The 18632-nt window shown below is 41.4% G+C and overlaps 1 protein-coding gene across 1 annotated transcript in view; it reads right to left on the reverse strand.

Annotated features, from left to right (window-relative positions):
- Nucleotides 1-222: 222 nt before the first annotated feature.
- Nucleotides 223-18632, reverse strand: part of LOC106585598 (anthrax toxin receptor 1) — a 56596-nt gene continuing 38186 nt past the window's right edge. Inside the window, exons 11-18 of the mRNA XM_014171985.3 lie at nucleotides 17365-17434; nucleotides 17166-17244; nucleotides 16837-16932; nucleotides 15220-15261; nucleotides 13281-13376; nucleotides 12853-13020; nucleotides 12030-12110; nucleotides 223-2585 (exon numbers count right to left, since the gene is read on the reverse strand). Coding sequence (XP_014027460.3) covers nucleotides 2127-2585; nucleotides 12030-12110; nucleotides 12853-13020; nucleotides 13281-13376; nucleotides 15220-15261; nucleotides 16837-16932; nucleotides 17166-17244; nucleotides 17365-17434 — 1091 coding nt within the window. The 3' untranslated portion in view covers nucleotides 223-2126. The remainder of the gene's footprint in view (nucleotides 2586-12029; nucleotides 12111-12852; nucleotides 13021-13280; nucleotides 13377-15219; nucleotides 15262-16836; nucleotides 16933-17165; nucleotides 17245-17364; nucleotides 17435-18632) is intronic.

An 18632-nucleotide genomic window follows, 5' to 3' on the forward strand; every position in this document is an offset into this window, starting at 1 on the left:
ATCCATGTCTCAATTGTCTCAAGGCTTAGAAATACTTATTTAATCTGTCTCCTCCCTTTCATCTACACTGATTAAAGTGTATTTAACAAGTGACATCAGTAAGGGAGCATAGCTTTCACTTGGATTCACCTGGTCAGTCTATGTCATGGAAAGAGCATGTTTTGTATACTCAGTGTATGTGTGCATAACAACAAATCATAAAAAAGACACAATTTCAAAAAATTACTTCAAGGATTCAACGTTTACTTCATAAATTCTAAATTACAATTGGTTACATAGCAATGACAGCTAAATCTGTACTTGCTTATACTGCCTTGCTTTCCAGTTTCCAGGTTACAGTACACTTCTTTTGACCTGAGAGCCTGGCAGGTGCAAAGTCAATAAGTCTGTAATGAAAATATCATTCCTTCACAAAGGAACACAGAGAGTGACTCCACTTCAAGTTTTCTAGACCCAACTTAAAATACCTTCCTTTGCTACACGTATTCAGATTGCTAAATATTTGGATGCGCCTTTTACTATACAAAATCAGACATCTGTACATCAATATGTACTTTCATGAACTTGACTCAATGCAAAGCCAACTTTCCATGATTGTCTCCAATCTTTCTCTTATGGATAGGCAGAAGGCCTGGCCTATATTACACCTCATCTGGAGGTATAGTAAAGTGTCTAATGCTGCAGGGGAGATTCTGATCCATTGTGTGGACAAGATCCCAGTCACTGGCACAGAACCACACATGCAGATGCCTGCCTACATGTGTGTCTGGGTGTGATAGTAAGACATATAGTTTCATCAAGTGTGTTTACATAAAACTCATCCTGTTTTATGGGCAACTCAAAGCATTACATAATCCAACTTGTGCTTGGAATAATTTGACCCATAGACTGCCTATAAACTTAGCATCAATAGTTGAAGTCGTCATGGCCCGGTTCAGAGTCTAACCATCATTACCCTATTATATTCTTTGGTCAGTTACACAATATGTAATTCGATAAAAAAAAAAAAGTGAATTCAATAAACTACATTGAACCACAGGAGCAGCAATGACAAAAACATTTTAAAACATTTTTGGGGGAAGGCCAAAGATATATATACGTCATAACATTTTGAGATGAAATACAACATTGTAAACCCAACTATATAACATTAACCATTGATAGTGCTGATTGAGGAATTTGGCATAATTGTGAGGACTCGATTATTGTCATTTATTCGTAATGATTATTTCTTTCACCACAACCATCATACTCTGCAAAATAGTTATCCAATACTGAATGGACAATACAAAGACAAAAATTAAGACATATTTATACACGCTATATGTATAAAACATGCTATAAATGAACAAAGACCCATCATATGAATCAAACACTGTCACATGGATGAACAAATGACTTAAACCACTGGAATGTAATTGCTCTCCAATAACATTCTGTTATTAATTAAAGGCACATTTAAGGTGTAAAATCATCCTTTATGCTGTCATTAAGAAAAATTGTCCTCGACTTGACAGAAGTTGTGCAATGCAGCAGGGCATTTGGCACTGGGACATTTTTGTGATTCTAAGAATCCTTCCGCTGCTCATAATAACTTGTTTGTCAGTGAAAAACAAATATTGCATGTGGAAAATTCAGACTGATACATTATTGGAATGTCATTTGGAGACATCTAAAAAAAAAAATCTGAACTTAATACCTCAGCCATCTCTCAAGAGCCTCAGTTCATTATTTAAGAACAGGCAACCATCCAACACTTGACTTTACTTTGTTACGACGATATCCATCCATTTTTCTGTTGGTTGTAGAATGGACAGATGGGCTTAGCCCTTATTGCCATGGCAAGGTAACAGTGTTTTGTGCAGACCTGGCCAGCTATGGACATCATAGATCTGTCTATAAGGAAAGCTGTCCATCAGGAGATATCCCTGGAACCTCAAGTACAACTTCCCTTTGTACTCTTGACCTACATGTGTACATGGGCCACTGTAAACAAATAGCTGACAAGCGAGTGAGCCACACAGATATTCTGGGTGGCAGTAGAAGGAGGGGACAGTTGTGATTCCTGTTGATCTTCCTTGTACTAGTACTAGTCAACCCCTGCCTTCCCAATCACTGCTGAGGATTTACAGAGAGGGGCGCGGTGGTGGGCGGGCAGGGGGTGGGGGCAGGGAGCCTTGTCCTGGAGGAGGGGCCTGAGGGGGTGGGGGCAGGGAGCTGGTTGGGGATGCAGGGTGTGGAGGGGAAGGGGGGCACATAGGAGGAGGGGGTATATGCAGAGTGGTTGGAGGAAGGGCTGGAGTTGGAGGAGGAGTGTAAGGTGGAGGTGTGATGGTAAGAGGTGGAGTAATGGGAGGAGGAGGAGTGGTAGAAAAAGGAGGGGGTTTTGAGGGCAGTGGAGTCAGTGTGGAGGTGGAGGATGGAGAGGGGGAGGCTGGGGGGCTGCCGGTGGGAAGGGGGAGTTTGCCTTGGGGAGGTGGTGGGTTGCAGCCTCTTGGAGGGGTGTAGATGGGGGCTGAGTGATGGTTGTAGTGGGGGTAGCGAGGAGGATTGGACTTGACCCGGGTGAAGTTCATGCATCGGCCCTGAAATGTAAGAGAGCGACAAGGTTAGAATAACGCAATGTATTATTTCTGAATTCACTGGTCAGTTGTAGAGGTGGTGTGGTTCAAAGTAAAAAGTAATAAAGGTATACATTCTCCAGTCTCTATACATATTTAAGAGACACAGATCTCATGATAAAAATTAGGAAAGTTGGTCACATTGCTGTTTCACAGACACCAGTGAGGAGATTTTATTTTATGCTATTCTATTGCTTTGTCAGTTATGCTGGTCAGTTGACTTAGCTGGAGGCATAAAAATGTCTCTTGCTTCGAACTGTCACAAATTGAATGGACTGATTGCTACAACACATGTTCCTACAGCATGGCAACCTTTTTAAGAGCATGTGTGCACTGTCCACCATCAACATTTCTATTTCAAATGACTGGGTTAGGGAGACCAACACACATGCTGTGATTTGTCATCATAATTCATGTCTGCATAGTGTCAGTGCTAAATCCAAAGAAAAATCCTTGCTGCAAAACTTTTAGTCAAAAGAAGATGTTTGTAATGCTATCCCAAACAATATCAACGCAAAGAACGGAGAGTACATAGGCCTATGCTTTTAGATTCATGTAGTTTCAAGTGTATTATTCATATGTACGGGATACGCATGGTAGACAGCGTCCAACAAAATGCTTACTTGCAGGTTCCTTCACAACAATGCAACAACAATAAGAAATAATAAAAGGTAAGAATACAAACATAAAGTAAATTGCAATAGAATAGAATAATAGATTTTAGCATAAGTATAACGTATGAAGGCACAATTCATAGCAAGTGTATAAATTGAGCAGTGTAATAAAAGTCTGGTAGCAACAGCTGTGATGTGTGTAGCATGAATTCAAGAAGAAAATGTATACGCAACATGCAACAATTTCAGAGACATTACTGAGTTACAGTTCATATAAGGAAATCAGTCAATTGAAATTAATTCATTAGGGCCTAATCTATGGATTTCACATGACTGGAAATACCGATACGCATCTGTTGGTCACAAATACCTTTAAAAAAGGTAGGGACGTGGATTAGAAAACCAGTCAGTATCTGGTGTGACCACCATTTGGCTCAATGTAGGGCGACACATCTCCTTTGCATAGAGTTGATCAGGCTATTGATTGTGGCCTGTGGAAGGTTGTCCCACTCCTCTTCAATGGCTGTGCAAAAATTATGCTGGACATTGGCGGGAACTGGAACACACTGTCGTACAAGTCGATCCAGAGCATCCCAACTGCTCAATGGGTGACATGTCTGGTGAGTATGCAAGCCACGGAAGAACTGGGACATTTTCAGCTTCCAGGAATTGTGTACAGATCCTTGCAACATTATCAACAACATTATCATGCTGAAACATTATCATGCTGAAACATTATCATGCTGAAACATGGTGGCACATTGGCACAACAATGGGCCTCAGGATCTCATCAAGGTAACTCTGTGCATTCAAATTGCCATCGATAAAATGCAATTGTGTTCATTGTTCGTAGCTTATGCCTGCCCATACTATAACCCCTCTGCCACCATGAAGCACTCTGTTCACAATGTTGATATCAGACCACTCTCCCACACGACGCCATACATGCTGTCTGCCATCTGCCCGGTACAGTTGAAACCGGGATTCAACTGTGAAGAGCACACTTTTCCAGCATGACAGTGGCCATCGAAGGTGAGCATTTGCGACTGAAGTCAGTTACGACGCCGAACTGCAGTCAGGTCAAGACCCTGGTGAGGATGACGAGCATGCAGATGAGCTTCTCTGAGACGGTTTCTGACAGTTTGTGCAGAAATTCTTCGGATGTGCAAACCCACCGTTTCATCCACTATGTGGCTGGCTGATCTCAGACCATGCCGCAGGTGAAGAAGCCAGATGTGAAGAGGGTACGACAAAGCCTATTGCCCCTCGAGAGACTGAAAAGATTTGGCATGGGTCCTCACATCCTCAAAATGTTCCACAGCTGCACCATCGAGAGCATCCTGACTGGTTGCATCACTGCCTGGTATGGCAACTGCTCGGCCTCCGACCGCAAGGCACGATTGAGGATAGTGCGAACGGCCCAGTACATAACTGGGGTCAAGCTTACGGCCATCCAGGACCTCTATACCAGGCGGTGTTAGAGGAAGGCCCTAAAAATTGTCAAAGACTCCAGCCACCCTAGTCATAAACTGTTCTCTCTGCTACTGCACGACAAGCGGTACCGGAGCGCCAAGTCTAGGTCCAAAAGGCTTCTTAACAGCTTCTACACCCAAGCCATAAGACTCCTGAACATCTAATCAAAAATGCTACCCAGACCATTTACATTGCAAAACAAAGTATAGTTTTGGCAATTCAGTTAGGACATGTACTTTGTGCATGAGACAAGTAATTTTTCCAACAATTGTTTACAGACAGATTATTTCACTTATAATTCCCTGTATCACAATTCCAGTGGGTCAGAAGTTTACATACACTAAGTTGACTGTGCCTTTAAACAGCTTGGAAAATTCCAGAAAATGATGTCATGGCTTTAGAAGCTTCTGATAGGCTAATTGACATAATTTGAGTGAATTGGAGGTGTACCTGCAGATGTATTTCAAGGCCTACCTTCAAACTCAGTGCCTCTGCTTGACATCATGGAAAAATCTAAAGAAATCAGCCAAGACCTCAGAAAAACAATTGTAGACCACCACAAGTCTGGTTCATCCTTGATAGTAATTTCTAAATGCCTGAAGGTACCACGTTCATCTGTAAAAGCAATAGTATGCAAGTATAAACACCATGGGACCACGCAGCCATCATACCGCTCAGGAAGAGATGAACGTACTTGGTGCGAAAAGTGCAAATCAATCCCAGAACAACAGCAAAGGACCTTGTGAAGATGCTGGAGGAAACAGGTACGAAAGTATTTATATCCACAGTAAAACGAGTCCTATATCGACATAACCTGAAAGGCTGCTCAGCAAGGAAGAAGCCACTGCTCCATAACCGCCATAAAATAGCCAGACTACGTTTTGGAATTGCATATGGGGACAAAGATCGAGAAATGTCTTCTGGTCTGATGAAACAAAAATAGAACTGTTTGACCATAATGACCATCATTATGTTTGGAGGAAAAAGGGGGAAGCTTGCAAGCCGAAGAACTCCATCCCAACCGTGAAGCACGGGGTGGCAGCATCATGTTGTGGGGGTGCTTTGCTGCAGGAGGGACTGGTGCACTTCACAAAATAGATGGCATCATGAGGATGGAAAAGGATGTGTATATATTGAAGCAACATCTCAAGACATCAGTCAGGAAGTTAAAGGTTGGTCGCAAATGGGTCTTCCAAATGGACAATGACCCCAAGCATACTTCCAAAGTTGGTGCAAAATGGCTTAAGGACAACAAAGTCAAGGTATTTGACTGGCCATCACAAAGCCCTGACCTTAATCCTATAGACAATTTGAGCAAGGAGGCCTACAAACTTAAGTCAGTTACACCAGCTCTGTCAGAAGGAATGGGCCAAAATTCACCCAACCTATTGTGGGAAGATTGTGGAAGGCTGCCCAAAACATTTGACCCAAGATAAACATTTTAAAGACAATGCTACCAAATACTAATTGAGTGCATGTAAACTTCTGACCCACTGGGAATGTGATGAAAGAAATAAAAGCTGAAATAAATCATTCTTTCTACTATTAATCTGACATTTCACATTCTTAAAATAAAGTGGTGATCCTAACTGACCTAAGACAGGGAATTTTTACAAGGATTAAATGTCAGGAATTGTGCAAAACTGAGTTTAAATGTATTTGGCTAAGGTGTATGTAAACTTCCGACTTCAGCTGTATATGTACACTACCATTCCAAATTTTGGGGTCAGTTAGAAATGTCCTTGTTTTTGAAAGAAAAGCACATTTTTTGCCCATTAAAAGAACATCAAATTGATCAGAAGTACAGTGTAGACATTGATAATGTTGTAAATTACTATTTTAGGTGGAAACGGCTGATTTTTAATGGAATATCTACTGTGCATAGGCGTACAGAGGCCCATTATCAACAGCCATCACTCCTGTGTTCCAATTGCACGTTGTGTTAGCTAATTCAAGTTTATCATTTTAAAAGGCTAATTGATCATTAGAAAAACCTTTTGCAATTAAGTTAGCACAGCTAAAAACTGTTGTTCTGATTAAAGAAGCAATAAAACTGGCCATATTTAGACTGGTTGAGTATCTGGAGCATCAGCATTTGTGGGTTCAATTACAGGCTCAAAATTGCCAGAAATGAATAACTTTCTTCTGAAACTTGGGTCCAGCAAAATTAAGGCAGTTTATACAATTTTAAAAACATTACAACACATTCACAGATTTCACAACACACTATGTGCCCTCAGGCCCCTACTCCACCACTACCACATATCTACAGTACTAAATCCATGTGTATGCTGTTGATAGTGTTGTTAAGAAGGCAGAGTATTGCTTTATTATAGACAGACTTCTCCCCATCTTAGCTACTACTGCATCAGTATGTTTTGACCATGACAGTTTACAATCTAGGGTTACTCCAAGCAGTTTAGTCATCTCAACTTGCTCAGTTTCCACATTATTTATTACAAGATTTAGTTGAGGTTTAGGGTTTAGGGTTTAGTGAGTGTTTTGTTCCAAATACAATGCTTTTAGTTTTAGAAATATTTGTCATATTCGTGTATGTAGGTGGCAGGGAAGTCAGGCGCAGGAGAAATCAAATTGGTTAATCTGGAGTATTTAATGAAAAAACAAACTCCAAAATCGAAGTACAAAATAACATGGGTAAAATATACCCGTCGCACACCGATACATAAACCCACGTAACATAACATCACAAACAATCACCGACAAGGACATGAGGGGAAACAGAGGGTTAAATACACAACATGATTAATGGGATTGGAAACAGGTGGGTAGGAAGACAAGACAAAACAAATGGATAATGAAAAACTGATCAATGATGGCTAGAAGACCGGTGACGTCGACCACCCGAGCAAGGAGGGGCATCAACTTTGGTAGAAGTCGTGACAATATTTAGGGCTAACTTATTCCTTACCACCCACTCTGAAACTAACTGCAGCTCTTTGTTGAGTGTTGCAGTCATTTCAGTTGCTGTAGTAGCTGACGTATATAGTGTTGAGTCATCCGCATACATAGACATGGCTTTACTCAAAGTCAGTGGCATGTCATTAGTAAAAATTGAAAAAAGCAAGGGGCCTAAACAGCTACCCTGGGGAATTCCTGATTCTAGTTGGATTATATCTGAGAGGCTTCCATTAAAGAACACCCTCTCTTTATCCACATTATAGCAGGGTGTGTAAAGCCATAACACGTACGTTTTTCCAGCAGCAGACTATAATCGATAATGTCAAAAGCTGCACTAAAGTCACCCGCAACAATAAAGACTGCTTCCGGGTGAGAGGATTCTTGTTGGCTAATGAGCCTGTGGCTCAGTTGGTAGAGCATGGTGTTTGCAACGCCAGCATGGTGTGTGCAACGCCAGGGTTGTGGGTTCGATTCCCACGGAGGGTCAGTACAAAAACATATATATTTTTTTAATAAATGCATGAAATGTATGTATTCACTACTGTAAGTCGCTCTGGATAAGAGCGTCTGCTAAATGACTAAAATGTAAATGTAAATGATCTTCTACAGTTCGCTGAGTGCCGTCTTGGTGTTTGCTTGTGGCGGTATGTACAGAGCTGTTATAATAACACACATGAATTCCCTCAGCATATAGTGGGGTCGGCATTTTAGCATCAGAAACTCCAGGTCGGGTTAACAGGAGCTCGCAATGTTTTCAACTTAGGTCCACCAGGAATTGTTTATGAGAAAACATACCCCTCTCTCTCTGACTCTTACTAGAAGCCGCCATTCGATCCATTCAAAATATGGAGAAGCCATCTGGTTGAATAGCAGAGCCGATTGTATTGTTGGTAAGCCACGTCTCAGTAAAAACAAAGTCACAGCATTCCCTGATGTCCCTCTGCAATTGAAACCTTGCTGTGAGTTCACAAAGTTTATTTTCCAGCAATTGGACATTAGCCATCAGGATACTAGGAAGAGGAGGCAGTTTAGTTTGGATGTATTTATGCATTTATATTCCAAACAATAGCCAGTGTTTTGGAACACTGGCTTATGTTTTGGAAATTAAACAATAACCCTAAGTACATTCTTTGCTTTCTGTGTGAGCTTTCCTCTTGTCAGGATTATTGTCAGTGACAATATTGCGTGTATACCCTTTTTTGTGCCTACCTACCTCTCTCCTTACAATCCAACTATAGTGGATAGGTTACCAGTTGTCTGGGTCTATCTTAGTCCCTGTGGAGCAGCCTGAGAGAGGACTGAAGTGAGAGGATAAGCCTCATCCTCTAGGAGCACTGAGGCAGGCTGGTGAGACCTTTACTGACTGCTGTTGGGAATCCTGAGGTTGAACCACTAACTCAAATCAACACTCCTATTCCCTTGACTCACGTAGCAGAGCAGTTTTTTTTTTTACTGCCCCCTGACCTTTGAAAAATAGTACATTTATGAAAGACTACCTGAAAGGAATACAAATATGTTTTACTTCTTGAGTTCAGCTCTCTGACTTCAAAGCACAAACTAAGACGTCAAACAATGAATACCAAATGTGGATGAAATATCTACAGCTGATGCAACCCTTGCTGTGTGCCACCACAGCATGATGTTTTCTTTGTGTCTTAAATTGAAAACAGTACAGCTCCTCATTGGAGCCCCAACCAATGACTGTATGTGAATGGACAAAGCCATTGATCATGTGACACCATTCATTCCTATGTGAAGACTCAATAGCACATAGAAGCCAAATGAAGTTGGTTAAGATGGCATCTCAATCACACATAACATGCGCAGTTTGAGCTAATCCAGGAAGTGATGTTGCAGGCTAGCTCAGTGCTCCCCCCTCTTATTAAATAACTCTAGTTTAAGGCCAACCAGGGTCCTCAGTCTGCCATTAGCAACTAATTTGTCCTTATAACTTGTTCTGTGTGTGATTAAAAAAATTATTGGTTCAAGGACATACATCTGGTATATTAGACGCAATTATTGGTACCATGATTGTCTTCTAAAAATGTTGTTATTTACATGAAGATTTACATTTTTCCATTGACTGGGGATCCTGTTTTATGCAGTTCTGCACTTGGCCTTGAACTTCTGTGGCTTCAGTGAGAGGGGCAAGTTGTTCTCTCCTGGCACCAACGCAGGGGCAGAGGAGAGGAAGCAGGGGCTCAGCTCTCTCCCTACTAGCCCTGTCAGTGCACTGGAACATTGGATAAAGGGAATCGGACTGAGTATGTGATGTCCAGTGGGAGTATTGCTGGAATCCTGGCCAGATTCTCTCCCTCCCACAGCTGCATTGGTTTGGAGGAAACTATAAAAACAATGCCTTAACTTGAGATCTTAATTGCAACCAGAGCAGGCTTGTTTACTGAGAGTCAACAAGAAAACTAGAGAGGTCTCTGCCTAGCTTCCTGTGTACTAATGAACTAACAGCTTTATGGAGACGAGGTTTCACTCCTACTCTTAATTATGTACGGCTTAGTTGTTATTAATGTCAGCAGTCATTTACAGTGTGATAGGCATTAGAATAGAGTCTGCTAGTTTTTATTTTTGCTTTTTAAGTCTTATTTCCCCTCATGTGCTAGCAAAGGTAAATTCATGACAGCGTTCCAAGTTTTCTGATGTCTCTGTAATTTCCACTGTCTCTATTCACCATCTTACGGTGGGGTGTGCAGACCAATGGAGCTGCAGTAAGCAGTTGTACCTAAGAAGACAGTATAAAAAGCCTCATTGGTCATTATGTGTTCAGTTAGTGTAACAGGCCTTTCATGTGCCCCCTGCTGGCCACAATGCTTCCCCTCGCCCTGCTGTGTACTTTACTGTAATATCTTCACATTCGCATCAACAAGTTACACAATTAACCACATAGCTTTATGTACAAGAAAAAACTAATAAATCAGCCACATTGGAAAATGCTAAAATCTTTGGAGAATTATTTGTTTGAGCCCATCCCTCAGATGACATGACTGAAGAACTTTGCTGACAATGCACTTTAGCTCCATCCACCCTGTTCTCATTCTCCTCAGCACAGCCCAGTCGAACCTGACCACAGCTCCAGTGGAGGCTCCTGAGGGGAGGACAGCTCATAATAATGTCTGGAACTGAGCAAAAGGAATGGAATCAGACACATGGAAACCATGTGTTTGATGTATTTGATACCAGTCCACTAATTCCGCTCCAGCCATTACCACGAGGCCGTCCTACCCAATTAAGGTGCCACCAACAACCTACGTATGCACAGCTCTCAACACAGGCTGTAACTCTCAACACAGGCTATAACTCTCAACACAGGCTGTAACTCTCAACACAGGCTATAACTCTCAACACAGGCTATAACTCTCAACACAGCCTGTAACTCTCAACACAGGCTATAACTCTCAACACAGGCTATAACTCTCAACACAGGCTGTAACTCTCAACACAGCCTGTAACTCTCAACACAGGCAGTAACTCTCAACACAGGCAGTAACTCTCAACACAGGCAGTAACTCTCAACACAGGCAGTAACTCTCAACACAGGCAGTAACTCTCAACACAGCCTGTTACTCTCAACACAGCCTGTTACTCTCAACACAGCCTGTTACTCTCAACACAGCCTGTAACTCTCAACACAGCCTGTAACTCTCAACACAGCCTGTAACTCTCAACACAGCCTGTAACTCTCGGGGGGTTTCTAAAGTTATGGGTGCCAGCTCACTACTACTGTAGTTTTCCCAGCAGTCCTCTTTTTCTACAGTATGTGTGCTTTATTACTGGCAGCTGTGCCCATTTATGTTGCTACATATTCTGTTGCTTCAAAATGTACTCATCATGCAGAGCCTGATTCATGCGTCACCAAATAAAAACACAGACTGGCTTTATGGAGGAGGAGGAGGAGGAGGAGGAGGAGGAGGAGGAGGAGGAGGAGGAGGAGGAGGAGGGAGTTCATTATAGTCTATTTCTAATGGAATAATGGACTATACCCCTTAGCAAATTACAAGTAAAAATGTTAACACAAGATTTTTTTTGCTTGGATTTCATAGTTCCCTATTGAAATATAACTTATTTAAAAATCTTATTGTTTAATAGTTGAAAGTCACAACCTCTGATAGATTTAAACAGGTCAATGAACATCATGTGGCAATATAATAGTATAGCTACAGTATGTTTTAGAGACTCATGTACAGAACACTTGTGTTACTATACGCCGGTTAGTTACAGGTTGCTTGATCAGGGAAATTGCAAAAATAATTCAATTTTCCTCCAGTGGAAACCATGACGTGTTTCATAGAGCCCTGGATTCCATATGACGCAGGCAGAGTTGGATTGTAGAAGGGGGCCTCACATGAACCTTGCTCTGTCTACATGTATCCAGCTTGTTAGGTCTTACCTTATCTCCTGGGTGTGGTCGCATCACAGACACACGGTCATAGCCTTTCCTCAACAAAACCCACAGAGCATCCAGCTTGCCCTGCAATCACAGAGCAGTACACAATACCAATAAGATTCTTTTTGTGTATGGCTTTGTGTTGGTGTGACTATAAGTCGCTATGCAACATACATTTACACACTATACTAATACTTTACATGAATTTCCAGGGATTATCTTCGAACTCAACCCATAACTTCATAATTTTCTCAATGCATGTCTATCTGTTACCAATTAGAGTGTTCACTTTGTAGATTGAAATTCAATTTCATTATAAAACAGCTGACCCAGATTATTATCAAAGCCAGAACCTGAACAAATGATATTTGCTCATTGTGAATTCTGCATAGACCCAGCCATTGCTAAGAGGCTGGGGAAGGGGGCAGAACAAAAATAATCTGTTTTTTTTACACAAAACTACTGGTTCTGCAGCCCTTGTCCCCTGGAGGTCAGTCCAGTGTGTATCTGGTTTCAATTAGCCATCCCCTGCTGACTGTCAAGACATATAGATATACATATATCTGCTAAATGACTTAAATGTAATGTAAATGTAAATATAGAACAATGCCTTTAACTAGCGCCTGGCCCTGTGTGTAGGGGCTCCATACCCGTGGTCATGTAAGGACTGGGACCCCAACACTAAAATATGAAATGCCTACATAATAAACTCCAGCTTCAACCCATCCTATCAGTCAAATACATGGCCATATATACAGGAACCTATGTTGAGTATGTGATTGAACTTGACAACTGTGTGTGCAGTGTATATTGTCCAGGTCAATACCTTAATTGGTGAGTACCACTTATGAGGGCCAGGAGGCTTGCGCGTGCCATTGTTGAGGATGCGAGTCGGGGTCTGTATAAACTCCTGCTCGGGCATCTTCACCCTGGCGTTCTTGGCCTTCTCCAGCTTGGCTCCCTCCTCAGTAGAGCCTTTCTCACCCCAACGCACCTGACAAATAACAAGAGGTTTTCAGACCGGTCTAGCTTCATTTCAACCACATTCGAGCAGTCGGCTCAACCACTAAGTGTGTGCTTGGTTGTTTGCCATTGCTGTTCTTTCAAACAGAGTCTTCCTATGTCAAATAGCATGGAGAGGACAGCTGTAGATTGTGAGGAAGGGCAGGTACATTACTGTAGTATGAAGTACAGTAGTAGGAATGAAAGCTGATTGTCAGAACTTAAACACAACAGGGCTTCAGGGAAGCTCACCTCCATCCTTTTGATTCCACCCACACCTCTGCCCCCATAATAGGAAGCATCAACCGTGGGCCACTTCTTCTTGGGCATCCCATCTTCTTCCTCATCCTGAAGTGGGGGGAAATAGAGATAGTGTGTAAAGACAGGTGTCAATATCTCACATTTGGTTCACAGTATCTAAGACAGGGTTAATAAAAATATAGGTCTGAGATGATTGATCATTTCACACACACGGACACTGTTGGTTCTGTGATACAGTTTAAACACCAAGCCCCCTGCCTCTCCATCTTCCATATACCCTACTCTCAGTCTAATATTTCAGGTCCTGGGTATGATTTCCTTTATTGTCTAAGTCAGTCTCCATCTACTCACTCTCCCCCTCGCCTCATTACCTCCAGTCCCCTTCCGTGGCGTGCGTCAGATCAGAGGAAATGGCAGAGCCCACAGCCCACCTCCTCATGTTTCAGCTCTTTCACAAGCCCAGATTCAGACTAATTGAATCCATCAGGACTATGATCAGGGCCTGCCAGGGAGGAGGTGGCAATAACAATAGGCTGACGCCATCACCCTCACTGACCCTCAGAGAGACACAGACAATGGGCAAAGAGCTTCACAGAAAACTGGAGGAGATACCTCCTATATGATCTAATTGAATTGGAGTGGGGGAGATGCTTACTTCACCAATTTTGTGTGGACAGTCCATGTGCCGGGTTAATGAGGTGATTTTACGACAATCGATATCTTACAAAATCAACATCTAAAAGAAGCACTGGTATCAACATAATAATATCAGTTGAGAAGACAAGTACTTGGATTGTGTCACTACAGTATACACCTGCCTCTCTATTCTTTCCTGATGACAACCATAGTCGCGCACCCCCCACCCCCCTCAAAAAAACGGGTCTATACTAAAAGGAAATAATTGCAACATTTATGAAAAGAGTGTGTGCTGTAAAAAAGCTTATTGACATTCAAATGAGTCAAATTTGATAGAATTCTGTTGACAGTTGAAAATGTTTGTGTTGTTTTGCGGTGTTGTTTGTTGTTCACCGTGAAAGTTTTTATTGTTGTGAAGTATTGTTTGTTTCATCTGATTAGTCAGTGAATTTCCAGAGGTCTGGAGGGATTTCAAGGAAAGGACTCCAAACAGATGGCTCTTAAATAAGGCCTTAGTTGAAACCTTAAACTAAAAGAAAATCCCAGACAGTGAAGTAAAGGGACAATTATTCTCAGCTTTATTTTTATCATACTGTACATGGGGGGTATAGAAATTGATTATCAATTTGTACAGTGACCAGAGAAGGGGGCTGTTCAAGGACGATCTCCTGCCTTTTTTATCAGAATGTATTTGCGGGGAGTAAGGGGTGGTTTAGGACTACATGATGCGTGGAAAAAGACAGGTCTTCATAGTGGGAGGGTGTTGTCCTGACCATGCTCTGGTTGATGGATACAGTACTACATATCTATCTGACACTACTTCAAAGACAAAACCACAGCAAATGGGCGGAAGAAATATCTTGGTCATATGTCAGTCTATAAAATCATGGGGAATATTCCAAATGGTCAGTGAGGTTTGTGATAATTGAAGAAAATGGACCAAAAGCAATGGTTTGCAACACCTATTAACATTCTAAATGGTTTTGCTACATGTCAGTCAGTCAGCTATAACCTGGTAGCCTACAGTAGTGCATCTCTCTAGTTCACTAAAACTATCCACCAAAAGTATTATTACTTTACCTATAAAAGAAATGGTTGAAAGTGTATTTCTCTTCTGCTTAATGGCCATTACATTTAGAGCCATATCATTGTGCCACAGTGAGGGAATAGAGACTTCTCTACCCTTCCAGAGACAATCTCTAACTATAAAGTCAGACATACTGTGGAAAATCTAACCCACACTCCAACATTAATCAAAATAAAGGGTTTATTTTTTTCATGTATTTTTTCTTACCGAACTGTCTTCCAGTACTGGTGGTGGTGGCTCATGGATCATCTGTTGTTGGGGGGTGAAGAGAAAGAGTTTACATTCATGTAATGAGCATGTAAGGAAACATACATGTACTTCAAAATACACATACACAGGGTTACATGAAAACACATGGCTCAGGAATAGTTTTTTTCTCTCCCTTGTTCGACTATTTACAAGCGACTGACCTAGAAATCTGCCATCCAGATTCCTAAACCTGGGATGTTGGTTGGGTGGGGAGCAGAAGAGGGATGGGGTGGGGGAGAGTAAAGGGCATGCGAGTGTATTCTCCATGCGCACTTGTTTTTCTGTTTACAATTGTGATGAAATTCAAGGAAACCTGTGTAAAGCGAATTGCAGGAAAAGGACATCTTAAAACATTTTACAGACAGCTTTTGACTACCAGCTCCTCCTGTTGGATTTAGGCAGAGCCCTGTGATGATGTAGTAGAATATTAGAATCATTTAAATGTTTAGTAAATATAGATAAAACTGTATTTTCCTCAGATCCACTTCTCAATATATAGCAAAAGACATGCTTGTGGTGTGTCTATGGCCAACAAAACGTTGAGCAACTATAACTGTAAGCACTTAGAAAATAACCTGGCCAAGACAATTAATATACATGACTTGAAATGATACTGATTTTCCTCTGTGCTTCCCAAAGGCTGGAATACTAGCTGATTTCCCATGGTAACCTAACATCACTTTCCTAAACAGTGCTGGGCAAGGATTTCCACCGAAAATAACTGACAAGAACTATAAAGGTAAGGAGAGAGAGAGTAACATAGTAAAAACTGGCATATTTTTCTGCGTCTTTCCAACTTTTCTGTTTCCAGGCTGGTAGAACAGATATTGAAAGGGCAATACACACCATAGACCAGAAGTGTTGCATTTTGTTAGGCATGGTTGGGAGGGAGAGGCAGTAGATTGGAGTTGGCATGGAGTTATTCTGAGAATGACTTACCTATGAATTCTGGGAAAGAGATGTGACCTCATGGAATTTGTTTTAGGAGCTTTGGCAAACATGAACACTGTGTGATTGTGTAACCTACTTCCCATATCTTGATGATGGTGTAAGTTTCTTCTCTTCTCTCAATGTTTTTGTCTAAATACTAGAACAATACTGAGAAGCTACATTGCCCTTGACCTCCATGAGCTGAGGGGGCAGCGGTTCTGTGACCTCCAGTCGAACAAATGACTTCAACAGAGGGACTAATTACTTCAGCACACATTTACCACTGGGCTTTGACCTCTGGTGACCTCTGGGCATAATGGACTAACAAAATCAATTGGAGGCCAAAAAGGCCAAGGAGTCTCATCCTTCACTAACTCATAACCGTCTCACCATGGAAATGTTGTTCAGGTAGGTAAGGTACTCTGAGTGTGCCAAGGTCAGACAAAATAACTCTGGAAAATAAATCCATGATCACAGTGTATAAATAGTATAAAGAGTTGTCTCAGAAAAGACTTAGTGGAAATGCTGTAAGCTACACATAAGTTTACCTACCGTATAGGGCAATTTGCATTTAATTAAAAAAAGTTAAAGCTTGTAAGACACTGTCCATGAGTGTGAATGTGACAGATAGTGTATGTGACTCACCACAGTGCAGCAGAGAGGCCAGAACCACCAGAGCAGCATGAAGACTAAGAGCATCATGAGGATGAGCAGGGCGATGGCAAGGATGGTTCCATCAGACTGGGACAGACAGAGAGTGAGGGACACCGGTCAAACTCAGTCTCTACTGAGCTACACAACAGTGCAAAGGCTGAGAACCATCAGAAAGTTCAAGTGCCTGTTATTGTGTAACTACAGGGGAATAACATAATAAGGCATAGTTTGAGACAGTTATTGTTTCCTGTGAATCTTTGATGGGGTCCTGCATAGCACATAGATGTGTTGCACAGTGGTGTGGTGCATTTTGTTCTTACACAGCTCACAGTTGTAATGGTGACTGAACTGGAGATGAAACTAAGACCTTCATTCATGCTGACATAGAGGTTGGCTGCCCTGGAACACAGATGGAGTGTAAAGAGATAGAGTGTGGTGAGGATGGGTGACAGAAATATCAGCAGATGAATAGCAGATAAAGATAAAACCTGACATTCATTCAGTGATGGTGGTACTTACATTCCCTCTTCCTGTAGAATGGGGGCAGGACAGAGGAGATATGTATCTTCCACTATTAATGGCTTCACACCTAGAGGAGTAGAGGAGAACGAAGGGTCACCCATACACAAACCATAATGGTTCTGCTGTAGTCAGAGTGTAATTCAGACTGCACAGATCAAACTTCCATTTCAGTCATCAGAATCCATTGACCTTTCGAGAAGTGGCGCTGATGCAGACATGTATCAGGAGCTTAGATGTACAGTGGCTTCAAAAAGTATGTACATCCCTTTACTTTTTCAAAAACAAATTGTTTTATAGGCCGAATTTGAAATGGATTCAATTCAGATTTTGTGTCACTGATCTACACAAAATATACAATATTGTCAAAGTGGAATTTTGTTTGTAGGGAATTTTAGAAATTAATGCAAAATGTAAAGCTGAAATGTCTTGGATCAATATGCATTCAACCCCTTTGTTATGGCAAGCCTAAATACATTCTGGAGTAAAAATGTGCTTAACAAATCGCATAATAATTTGCATGGACTCATTCCGTGTTCAACAATAGTGGTTAACATGATTTTTGAATGACTACCCCATCTCTGTACCGTACACATACAAATATCCATAAGGTCCCTCAATCGAGTAGTGAATTTCAAACACAGATTAAACCCCAAAGACAAGGGAGGTTTTTTAATGACTCGCACAAAAGGGCACCGATTGGTATATGTGTAAAAAGAAAAAAAGCAGACACTGAATATCCCTTTGGTGATTTATTAACTAGGCTTTGGGTGGTGTATCAATACACCCAGTTACTATAAAGATACAGGCGCCCTTCCTAACTCAGTTTCCGGAGAGGAAGGACACTGCTGAGGGATTTCACCATGAGGCCATGGTGGGAGACAAATTCACCTTTCAGCAGGACAATAACGTAAAACACAAGGCCTAATCTACACTGGAGTTGCTTACCAAGACGACATTGAATGTTCCAGTTTTGACTTAAATCGGCTTGAAAATATATGTCAAGACTTGGCAGTCTATCAAAATGGCTGTCTAGCAATGATCAACAATAAACTTGACAGAGCTTGAAGAATTTTAAAAGAATAATGGGCAAATATTGTACAATCCAGGTGTGCAAAGCTCTTAGAGACTTACCTAAAAAGACTCACAGCTGTAATCACCGGCGCCAAAGGTGCTTCTACAAACTATTGACTCAAGGGTGTGAATACTTATGTAAATTATATATTTCGGTATTTTATTTTCAATAAATTAGCAAATAAAATAAAAAA

This window comes from Salmo salar, chromosome 24 (assembly GCF_965601325.2).
Source record: "Salmo salar chromosome 24, fSalSal1, whole genome shotgun sequence".
In the NCBI taxonomy this organism is placed as follows: Eukaryota; Metazoa; Chordata; class Actinopteri; order Salmoniformes; family Salmonidae; genus Salmo; species Salmo salar.